Source organism: Carcharodon carcharias, chromosome 9 (assembly GCF_017639515.1).
Source record: "Carcharodon carcharias isolate sCarCar2 chromosome 9, sCarCar2.pri, whole genome shotgun sequence".
Classification (NCBI taxonomy): Eukaryota; Metazoa; Chordata; class Chondrichthyes; order Lamniformes; family Lamnidae; genus Carcharodon; species Carcharodon carcharias.
Window position 1 is genome coordinate 94,508,362 of NC_054475.1, and position 12,444 is coordinate 94,520,805.

Sequence of the window (12,444 nt, forward strand, 5' to 3'; positions counted from 1 at the left end):
GGATGCCCTCCATGTCCCCGTGGCACCAAATCCTGTGGCATACCTGACCCACTAGTTCCCTAGACATGTGCAGTCTTCAGCAACGCTGGTTCTCAGTCACCTGCAGGAATGACAGACACTGTCCATAGACCCTGGGTCTAGCGAGGAACCTACAAGTGACGGCTTTCTGTGGATCTTCAGCTGTGTGCACAGCAGGCCCTGCTGCCCCTACATCTTGGGGGAGGTGCTCCTCCTTTGCCAAGCCAGGTACCTTTGCGGCCACCACTCCTCCTCTGCTCTCTACAAGCCATGAGGCATACCGCTAAATCACCAGGCTCCATGATCATGATGTTCTCCTCCCGCAGAGTCAAAGAGAGAGACCCGTGGGTTAGCCTAAGAACCTCTATAGGTTAAGTCTGAAGGCCCCTTTACGCATGCAGGAGATTGCTGGCTGGTCAGTGTATAGTGCGCTCACTGGCTGTCCGAAACCCTAGCCACCTCCACCCTACTCCACTTGACCGATTGGCGGCAGCTTTGCCCACTGGGCTGCATGCTGCGTTCCCAGCTCAGGCACAGGCATTCTCCTAACCCACGTTGCATTATGGATACTGGTCCAAACCTTAATAAAAACATTGCAAGGGGTTGAGCACCTCCATCAGTGACTGCGTCATAGCCACCTTTCATAAGGGGATTGTACAACTTGCCCAGTCAGCCAATTGTTCTGCTGTCCCCTAAAATGTACACTAATTTACAGTCTGCACCCAAGGGGTGAAAACATTCTGGAGCATTTGGTGACACTTTCATGCTTTTGCATTGCTTAAGTGGGCAGAAAAGCTCCAGAGGCCCGACTCCAAGCAAGTCAATGGTGCTGCAGCTGAACAGTCTCAGCTGTGAAAGAATACGCACTTTTGACAAGCTTTTCCAAGTACATGGCCATTTCTCTCAACCTCCCTCCCCCCACAGTATGCGCTTGTGTACTTCCTTCAGTCTGTGCTGCCATGCCCCACCTCACCGTGCCCCCAATTCTCCTCCAGCCTGACCTGCACTGGGGCCCTTGCCCCACCGCTGCACTGAAAGCCGGCTGGGAAAAAGCGACTTGCCTGTGTGTCCCCCCGCCCCCGAACGTGTGGCACCGCTTCCTTGATGTCCTACAGGCGACGCCCATGAGCACCGCGCAACTTTGTGTGCACTCACCTCGGAATTCCCTTGGAGTTCAGCTCACCAGGTGCATGTCGCTTATGTCAGTTGTGAAGCACATCAGTGCGATTGTGCCCAGATAATTTAGCATGGGAGGGGATGATTCCGATGATGAGGGCTTATAATTAGATGCAAATGTATTAAAATGATGTTCCTAGCATGTGGCAGTGGGAAATGTGGCCCGCCGTTGACAGGTGAAGCAGATGATTGCAAACTGGTTTCACGACAGCATAAAACCAATTTTTGGCCTTCATGCCACCCCGCCACCATAATGCCCAGTGCAAGAGGCGTCACAATTGGGCAACCCTTTTCAGTGGCTGATGGTGAAAGGCAAAGGTGACCTCTCTGCTATCGTGAAAACAGGATATAATTGGTTTGGCAGATTAGAAGGATAGGGAGAAAAATATTAGCATAACCTCAAATAGAAGCATTACAATGATAAGAATGAAGCAAATATTTATACTTACAAATCACAATTATACACTAGCTTTGTGATATTTAACTCATCATTCTGTGGCATGATGCAGCATATTTTTAGAACATTTGTTTGGGTTTTGTTGAAAATAACCACATTTAATTAGGGATGACTGTGTTGTGCCAGCCACACTAATTGGATGACTACCATACCCAAAGAAAGCCTCCAACGCTTTTAAATGTCTCTACCATAGTTTGATTTTTCCCAGTAGATGTGATGCTTGTTAAGCAGATTAACCCATTAACATCATTCAGCTATGTTCATAGATACAGACAGGTTATAGATGCTGTATGAGTCAGCTGATAAGATATAGTTGCTTGAAGTATGCTTTCAGTAGATATGAAGTTATAAATAACAGAATGGCGCCAGAGGAGCCAGACTGCTAGATTTCCTATCTGCATACTGAATTGACAGAAAAAAATCCTCACTCACTGTACTCAGAATTTCCAGTCTGGTACTGGCTCTGGCCTTTTACAGTGAATGAAGTCATAATCCACATGAGTCGGTAACATGCAATAAAATAGAAAATTATCCTATGTCCATGCAATTTTGTGTGTGAGCGCATTTGTATTTGTACGCAAAGCCTTTTCTTTGAAAGCAATTAATCATACCAAGGCATAGTTCCACAGGAAATGCAGATGATACCTCATCTAAGAGTCCACTCCTCAAATGTGAGCTTAAACGGTGATCGTGAGAAAGCTATTTCATTGTGGGAGCAACCAAACCTGAACCTAAGCACACATTTGTAAAAGAGGTCCCTGGATGTTGATCAGAAACAGAATCCACCCCAACCCAGGTACACTGAAGCAAATTAGTTTTGGTTGTCGACCTTGGTTGAAATCAGCTGACTCAGCAGAGTCCAAAGATCAAACCTAAGACCTTCTGGTTCTGTGCCAAAGCATGTGATGCATTTATCAAGACTAATCAGGGGAAGCCGCCCTCTACACACTTTAACAATTTTACTTAACAACTTAAACAACTAAGAGTCATACGGACTCGAAACGTTAACTCTGTTTCTCTCTCCACAGATGCTGTCAGACCTGCTGAGTTTTTCCAGCATTTTCTGTTTTTGTTTCAGATTTCCAGCATCCGCAGTATTTTGCTTTTATTCTTTAAAAACTTGCTGGGTTTCCTGAAAGTGCATTTTAAAATAAAAATCTCCCATTATCTTTTGCAAAGTTTCCATATGTTTGCACAAAGGTTATTCTCTTATAAAATATTAGATGGACATGGCTCAAAATAAATAAAATTTATTTTTAACAGATATATCCATTGCATTCAGAAATTTCAACCAGTGGGCAGGCAAACTTAAGAGGGGGAAAATCTATTCTCATTGTACATAGACATACATTAATGGAGCAGCAAGCACTGTGGGCCACCACCTACACAATGTTCTTCATTGGTATCAATAAAAAATGCCAAGCCGACTGCCCAAATAGTGGCATGCAGTGCTGCCTGCCCCAGGAGGATTGGCATTATTCTGCGGAGCACCTTTACACTAATAAATTTCTCCCTCAAAATGTTTTCAACCAAATATGTCCTCTCAATAACACATTAAATATTTCTAATTAACAACTTGATGCTGTATAACTGTGATGCATTCATTTGCAGCTTTGCTCAGAGTATCAGAGTGGGGTAATTAATTAATTCACACAATGTTACACAGATTAGATATCCTTTATCCGAAGCCCTGAGGGTTGACTGCATTTTGGATGTCAGATAATTTCAGTTTTCAGATACCACATATAAACTTGCATCACAATAATCTAAGCCTAGGTTAGTTATAGTCTAAACTAAATAAAATGGCTAGAAAAGAAAGATATATCGCTGAATAATTTAAGACAGGGTACCTGGAATAAGTTTTTTTTTAAATGTACACCTCAAAAATCACAAGGTGAACAGTGCAAAAAAACTAGATTTCCCACACTAAAGGTCGATGAGTTCAAAAAAAGTGCTGTTTTTGGATTTACGGATAAAGGATACTCGACCTGTAACCATTTTACATAAATTCTGATCTCATAGTGGGAATCTTAATAGTCCCCAGTTTGTGACACTTACCTGTACAAAGTCCTCACTTGAAGTCATTATATGGATCTTGGAGATGTTAAGCTGAGATGCTGCTGCCCACTGCAGCATTGCTTGCACCTGTGCATCAACAGCAGGAGACTTAGAGTTAAAGTTCACCAACGAAAGATTGATTGCGCTTGAAGCCAGGGAAGTCGAGTGATGCATTTCCTCATAGCCTTCCTGTTCTTCAGCCTGGCACTGTAATGTGACAACAGAGTGATTCAGTTCCTGTTGTGCTTGCTTTGGTGATGTTATATCTGTATATTCAACTACATTTAGTCTTTGAGATTTAGTGTTCTGAATTATGGGAACGCCACCCACTCCCCCATCCTTGAATGATTCTTCTGTCTTTATCTTCTGTTGGAGCTTTGGACTCTGATCTCCTGAGCTGTTGGCAACTGAAAGAAGTTTTCTACATAATTCATCGGGGTTTGGAGAATGCATTGGTACCTCCTCTGTAACTGGTTCAGCACTACAGTGTCTACATGCATCAACCAAGGAGGACTTGAGTATAGTTTCTGCTAGGCTTTCAGCATATGTTTTATTTGTTGGTCTGTGCTCTGGATCCTTCAATATCACTTTAGGTAATTCCAAGTTGGAAGACTTTTCTTCATCATTAATAATGGACTCTGAATTAAGGGCTAGAGGTGTATCCTCATATTTATGCTGACATAGTCTTTCTCTCTTGTCTTCAAATAAGCATATTTTTCTTCCTGCTTGAACAAAGCAACTTTGGTTCTTTCCAGTGAGCTCTTCAGTCTTTACATCAATTTGTGACTCCTCATATGGATTGAAAAAACTTAAATAATTGTTATTGCCATCATTTGTTCCTTCATGGGGGCTTGCAATGGTTCTAATACCAATTCCACCTTCTGAGCCTGGAGTTACTGGATTTTGCTCTTCGGTAAAAAGAGGATCACTGCATAGAACGTCTGTTTCACGGCTTGCCTGAGATTTCATTGTTTTTAGTGATTTTTTGATATGGTGTTGTTCTGTGCTGGCCCCAATGAAAAAAGGCTTTGTGTCAGTGCTTCTGGCTGCTGGGTCCATGTTCTGCAACTGTTCTGATGCAAACATAGACTCAGTATTGGTAGAGCTGGCCTGCTTCAATTGATATTGAGTTTTAAATACTTGGAGGGCAGACTGTACCATCCCTTTTACCCATTCTTCTGACATTGAACTTATCTGCTTAATATGATGTGAATGCCTACAATCTTTGTTTGCATTCTCAGAAGATATTTCACCTTTCCCATTTGTGTTACATTCTCTATGGTCAAGTAAATCAATTTTGTTCAGAAACTTAATGACTGAATTGATAATCTTCTGTGCTAATCTGTCAGCATAATCTCGTAATAGGCTTTCGACATTCACCGGAAAACTGGCTCCATGTTTATTCTCATTGTGTTCATTTGAAATTCTTTCTGCTTCCTGAATAACTGTATCGGAAGAAAATGGGTTCAGTTCTTTTGAAGCCTGGGTATTCAGTTGGTATTCATCATTAATTGTAATGCTATCACAATGTTGGCCTTTAACTGCTTTAGGAACAATACTTTCTCCCATGATGCTGCAAACTACTTGTGCAGAAGAAAAGACAATACCTGATATCAAATGACTGAAATAGTCTTGTACAGTTTTTTCATCGGTGCATGAATTCTCTGATGGTTCATTTTCTGAAGTCAGAAACTGTGGCTCTGAGTTTTGTAACCTCTCCTCTTCAAGCACTTCTGAACTTCCTGTGGTGTCTTTTCTATTAAATTCTTGAGACAATGATCGTATTAGCTTTCTCATAAATTCAGCCTTTTCCTCAGTGTCTTGATTCTCCTCAGACAAGCAAAAATTGATGGTTTCCTTTGGGGTAGGTGGAGGTGGTGAAGGAAGGAATTCTTTTGCCAAGCCTCCCTTGAGCTTTCTAGTAAAACTCCTCTGACTGCCACCCAGCTGTGGCCTCAGTGGTGTAGGTGGAGGGGCATCAGGATAGTCCAGTGAACCCTTCTTGGTGAGCCCAAGTTTATCAAACACAAGTTTCTCATAGTCATGATCATCAGAATTTTCTTTGTCTGATGCTGATAAATGCCTTTCCCTGTCTGGGGAAGAACCATCAAAACATTGTTGTGATGCTTTCGTTAAGCTTTCAACTTGTTCACCTTCAACCAATGGTCTTCCTTCAGCACACGATGAACTTTTTGTATTTCTTGTAAGATGATTAAGTTCATGTGTAAGGATGTCAGATTGTGACACCTCTGAAAGGTCTTTATTTTTATGTGATCCATTATAAGCAAGGTGTGAATTCTTATTTTCTTCTTCGAACAGTTGTAGTTTGTTTCTCGTCACCATCTTTCCTAAGCTTGCTTCCTTGGTGCTGTCAGAAATTACTTCATGGATCAGTCTCATTGCGTAATTCTCCATAACAGGAAGCACTACTATGTCTCCTGAGGAGTTGGCAATTATTGACTGTGAAACGGCGTCAACAAAATTCTCTTCCATTTGACTCTCAACCTCCTGAAAAGACTGCTGAATAATACTAGAGGCCTCTGTGCTTGCCAGATGGGCTATGCCATAGTGCAGAACATCTTTTCTTTCATCCTTAGATACATCAAGGTTCTTCTCATTTCCTATTGCGCTACTTATACTTAAATTGTCTATTGCTGATTTAGGCAATTCATCAATACCTGCAAAATTTTGATTTAAATGGGAGTGTGGGATATTATCATGAGATAACATCTCTGATGAAAAGTGACTTTCCATGGGTTTCCAGACCTCTAGCTGTTTCATTGAAATTTCGATTCCCCGAGGAGTACTGTCCTCAATCACTGTGCTAAGTATTTCATTTGACATAAACTCTGCATAATTAGAAAGTACTTCAAAGAATTGTGATCCACTGGCCCATGGAAGATTGGAAGGAGTTCCCACAGCTATGTCTGTTGTTACATTTGGCAATTGAATACCCTCTGCAAGATTACATGCTGAAGAATGTACACGACTAGAAAGCCTTTGAGAAACTGACTTCTGCTGACATAACTGCTCTGATATTGGAAGATCAGTACTGGGAAGAGATGGAGTATTAACACCAGTTGTGGAAGTATTACGAAGATAAGTACTGACATCAGGAGCAGGCACTTTTATTCTTTGAGGAGTATTAGTATCAGGAAGAGAAATATCAGTAGTAGGAATGTGCTGTGTTTTCTCTGTATTGTCACAGTTGATATCAGGAAAATTTCCGGTAATTACATGGATTGCATGCTGAAATCCCAACGCATATTTTCTGAGGCTGCAAAATACAGAACTACTGTTGTAGCTGGGAGAGGGTGACAGGCACATTACTCCTTCTGTTGAATTCTGTTATTCAAAAAACAAACAAAACATCAACCAATTTAGTCATGTACTACTGAAAGAAAATCAGTTTTATATAAATTATATATTAACTTCAATTATACTTGTAGCAACAACATTATAACTTGGGTTTAGAACTTTCTTGAAGCTGCACTTCATCCACTGCCATAGTTTTGCTGGAACTGCAGTGAAAACCTGATTTACCTTTTATGCTGTACTTCCAGGGAAGTTATGGCTATAGGGCAGGAGCAGCTGCAAGAAAATTTCTGGCCTAGGTTTTTTAAATGACCATGGATTTTAGACTAATAATAACAGTGAAGCCAGCAGCACTCTCAATTATTATGGAATAAATCGGACAGCAACTTCCAGAGTCCATACATATGCCGTTAGATATGGAAATCGGGAAATTGCTGCCTGATTTTCCCTTTTCCACAATCTGTCCTACACAGTATCTTGCCACTGAAATCAATGAAAGGGTATGAAATTGCTATACTTATTGACAAGTTATCCAGTCAACATGCCAGAAAATGGTAGGACTGGTGCATCCAGGTGCAGGTGAAGTTTTAATGATAGGTTTAAGTCTTAATTATCACAAAGCAAGCTCTCTGGCACTGAAAAATAACATTTACAAGTGTGGAGACTAATTCCTTCAAAACGTAATTATTGTTGAACATCTTTTAAAAATTAAAACAAACATTTTTAAACCTTTTCTGCATCTTAATCTGATTGCTGTTTCCCTCTCATTATTTCACAGTCTGGACATGATTTCATAATAAATTAAATATTCTAACTTCTACTGTTTTGGTTTAAACTTTGTGCAGATCAGTAAGGATTCTTGGTTGAAGAGAGACAGAACACAAAATTAATTTGCCCAATAATGTGTCTAGCTACCTTATTTCCATAAAATAGACTTATTTAATGGTTGCAGTGGAGGTGGTGGTCATTTGGCCCATCGTATCTGTGCTAGATTTCTGAAAGTCAACTACTTCCACTCCCCAGCATTTTCCTCATAGCCCTACAAATGTTTTCTCTTCAGTGCCTATCCATTATAAATTATTACATATGATAAATGGCACAGAAACAGACCATTTGCCCTAACTAGTCCATGCCAGCATTTATGCTCCACTCGAGCCTCCTCCCAGCTTCTGTCATCTTCCTACAATTGTAACCCTCTATTCCTTTCTCCCTCATATGCTTATTTAATTTCCTCTTACACATATCTATAATATTAATTTCAACCACTTCCTATGGTAGCGAGTTCCATATTATCATCACTCTTTGTGATGATGCAGAAGTTTCTTCTGCATTCCCCATTAGATTTATTGGCAAATTGTCTTATATTGATGGCTAATTCCCTTTTGAAAGCTACAAATCCGCCTCCACCACATTCTCAGATAGTGCATTCCAGATCCTAAACATTTGCTGCGTAAAAGGTTTGTCCTCATTGGTTCTTCTGCCATTCACCTTAAATCTGTGTTCTCTGGTTCTCAATCTTTCTACCAATGGGAATAATTTCTCCCTATCTACTCTGTCTATAGATTTATGATTTTGAGCATCTCTATCAAATCTCCTCTCAGGAACGAAACCACAACTTCTTCAATCTATCCATGTAATTGAAGACCCTCATCCCTGGAACCATGCATTTTTTCTAAAGCCTTCATCCTTCTGAAAGTGTGGTGCCCAGAATTGGGCACAATACTCTAGTTGAGGCCAAACTTGTATTTTATAAAGGTTCACAATAGCTTTGTTGCTTTTGTATTCTTCACCTCTACATATAAAGCCCAGGATCTCGTTTGCCTTTTTAATCATTTTCTCAACCTGCCAAGCCACCTTCAATGATTTGTGCACATATTGCCTCTAGGTCCCTCTGCTCCTGCACCCCTTTTAGAATTGTATCCTTTATTTTATATTGCCTTTCCTTGTTCTAGCTACCAAAATGTATCACTTTACACTTCTCTGCATTAAATTGCAACTACCATGTGTCCACCCATTCCACCAGCTTTCTATATCCTCTTGAAGTCTATCACTATCCTCCTCACAGTTTACGATACTTCTAAGTTTTATGTCATGTGCAAATTTTGAAATTGTGCGAAGAAAAATAGTAGTCCTGATACTGATCCATGAGGAACCCCACCACGTACCTTCCTCCAGTCCGAAAAACAACTAACCCAGCCACTGATGCAGGCAAGCCAGCGGGTATCAGTGCCGGTCCCCAGCCCAAATAAATGGGGAGGATTAGTGGTAGGAATCGCGTCTGACTGTAAAACTCATCCACCAAATCCAAAACATGGTGGTTGATCAGAAGGGGGAGTGACAAACCTGCATTGTGGTGGCCCCGTGAGAAAACATGAAAAAAGTCGAAAGACAAAGACGGGTCCAAAAAGTGTCTAGTACTAATACTAGTAGTAGTACTACCAGTACTACTACTACCTGTTTCCTGTCACTCAGCCAACTTTATATCCATGCCACCACTGTCCCTTTTATTCCATGGGCTTCAGATTTGCTGACAAGCCTGGTACGTGGCACTTTATCAAATGGTTTTTGAAAATCCACATACACATCAACTGCATTACCCTCACCAACCTTCTCTGTTACCTCATCAAAATCTCAAACAAATTAGTTAAATGTGATTTGCCCTTAACAAATCTATGCTGGATTTCCTTCAATAATCCACATTCTCCCAAATGACCATTAATGTTGCCCCCAGTTATTGTTTCCAAAAGCTTTTCCATCACTGAGGTTAATCTGACTGGTCTGTTGTTGCTGGGCTTATCCTTACACAATATCCTTAATATTTGCAATTCCTGTCCTCTAAAACCAATGTATCTAAGGAGAATTGGAAGATTATGACCTATCAAAAAACAGTACTTCTTCACAAAATTAACACCATTTTTATTATTTAAAACAATTGTGATTTTCATAAAATAGTAATAAGAGTTTTATGTTCTTCCTTCCCAATTTGTTGCACTGCTGGAATTCCTTGATTAGGTTCCAACAAATATATTATTTATAGGTATTTGCTATTCTATGAATCATCCTCTTCATTAGAATCTAGCCATATGATATATCCATCTAAACTCCTTATAGAAACTTAACAGGAAAAGGCTATTTAGCCTCTAGACCCTGTTCTGCCATTCAACGAGATCATGGCTGATCTAGTTCCAAGCTGTAAATTTAGTTCTGCCATGCCATGGGCCAGGGATTAAATATGACGATTTCAGGGCCCAACTATTTAAATCTTTGAAGCTTCGAGGAAGTTTCCAGGTTTAACTCTATCATTGCATGAAGCAATATAATTTTTGGGTACAGGTAACAATAAAATAGCAGTTAAAACCACTCAGTAATATTTTCTGGCACTCACTCCCAGCTATCTGCTTTTCTTAATCTATTTAAAGGACAGAAGTTTATTTGGCTAAACCAGTTTAACCTGTTTATTCAACATTTGCATGAAATAATTGAACACAAGATCCAATTTGGAAATATAGCTTGCACATTCCATTAAATTAGATGCAAGAAACAACTGGATTACTATGGGCAGGATTTTCCTGTCAGCAAGTGGCGGGGGGGGTGCGCTCGCCGACGCGTAAAATGACGCATGGTAATGTCGGGCGGAACTCCCGACATCATCCCGCCCCATTTAAATTTTCAGGTAGGCGGGGCTCAGCACAATCAGCTGCGCGCCCGCTGACCTGTTAATGGCCAATTGAGGCCATTAACAAAGTCATTAAAGTAATTAAAGGACCTGCCCGTCCAACCTTAAGGTTGGCAGGGAGGCCAGGAACCCCGGCGGGAATTAGAAAAAGCATGAAACCTCATCTACGGGCAGGATGAGGTTACATGTAGATTTTAAAAAATTTTATTAAAGTTTTGGCAAAAATTATGGACATGTCCCAACTCATGTGACATTGTCACATGAGGAGACATGTCAGGAATTTTTTTTCCCCATTTTTAATATTTGTCACAGAACAGCCGATCTCCCTGAGGCAGCACTTAGCCTCAGGGAGATGAGCGCACTGCGTATGTGTGAAAGAGCACACTGTCAATTTTGGGAAATCACCCCCCTCCCAACCACCCGCACAGGGTGCGCATAGCGCTTCTGTACAGACGTCGCGCTGGGCGCGCCATGCCCATGTAAAGTGGCGCCACGTCCCCAATCGGGGGCGCCTGTGAGCGCCCGCCCTTCAACTTCCCCTTCTGACGGGGGCAAAATCCTGCTCTATGTTACTGGCCAGTGGAAACGCTGGTCTGTAATTGGCTGCTTCAGCAATATTGACAATGATCATTTTAAAATCTATGCAGCAGCATGAAGACTGGCTTTAAAGCAGCAATTTTGCAATTGCCATGGATAGGAATATGATATCTACTTTCTCGTCATTTTCAGCAAGGAGTAATGATGCAAAGTTCTAGGAAATTATGAAGTGGCGTAAATTTGGCGTAACTCTCCTTCGTCATAATTTCCTGGAACTTCTTCCCTACAATAAGAATGTACATTCTAAATGACGCAGGTATTCAATATACTCCTGGCCTAAAATGAGTGAGGGTGAAACTGATCTTCAGCAGTCATGCAAAACAAACTTTCTGCTGTGTCCAATTTTGTTTTCCAGTTTTCAACAGACTAAAAAGACTCAGATGTGGTGTAAAACAGGCTGCTGACTCACATTTCGCACTGATGGTGAACACCAAATTCCAGTATCTCTAGAGGTTATTTATGGCCTTATCTACTTATGTTACCATCTTTAATAATTTGGACATTGCCACGCCAAGGTGCCTCTGCTTCATTATTCTACTCAATTCCACGTCATCAACTTCGTCACCTTTTTTACGTGGTATTTTCATGGATAAAGCAGATACAATGTGGTAATCCACATTAACCACCATATTGTGTCTCCTTTATCCATTCTCTTACTACTTAAAAGAATTTTCTAAACATTGGTCAAAGATTAAATACTTTTTAGAAATCTTTCCAGCAAGTATGCATTCACTCAGATTCTTCCAAATGCCTCATAATTTCATCCCATAGGCTCTAGTTGTTTAAAATAAGACTAACTGGCCTTTCATTTCCTGGCTTATCTCTCTTTTTCTGAAGACGGCACTCATATTTCCCACACTCCAGTCCTCTAGCAGGCCTTTAATTTTCCTCAGAATTTTGGAAAATTATCAATACAACTTCCACTATTTCTTCCATAACTTCCCTCAGAATCCCTGAAACCTGATGTTTGAGTAACTTCATTAGCAACTCTTCAAATAATAACCCCGGTAATTTGAATATATAATTCCAAATTCTACCTTCTCAGTGAACTCTGAAACAATGTATTTATTTAGTATTTTTACCATTCTCTCACTATAAGCTTACTTCCTTCACCCTTTCGTGGCCATACTTCTATAGTGACCTGCCC

At 40.6% G+C, this 12,444-nt stretch overlaps 1 protein-coding gene across 4 annotated transcripts in view; it reads right to left on the minus strand.

Annotated features, from left to right (window-relative positions):
- LOC121281964 overlaps positions 1-12,444 on the minus strand; it is a 124,002-nt gene that overhangs the window by 74,677 nt on the left and 36,881 nt on the right. For 3 of the 4 annotated variants that reach the window (XM_041195251.1, XM_041195252.1, XM_041195253.1), the window contains exon 4: positions 3,710-7,054. In XM_041195251.1, the coding sequence (XP_041051185.1) occupies positions 3,710-7,054 (3,345 nt within the window). Of the gene's footprint in view, positions 1-2,715; positions 2,784-3,709; positions 7,055-12,444 lie in introns of those variants that run through there. The other variant, XM_041195254.1, reaches the window with a different exon arrangement.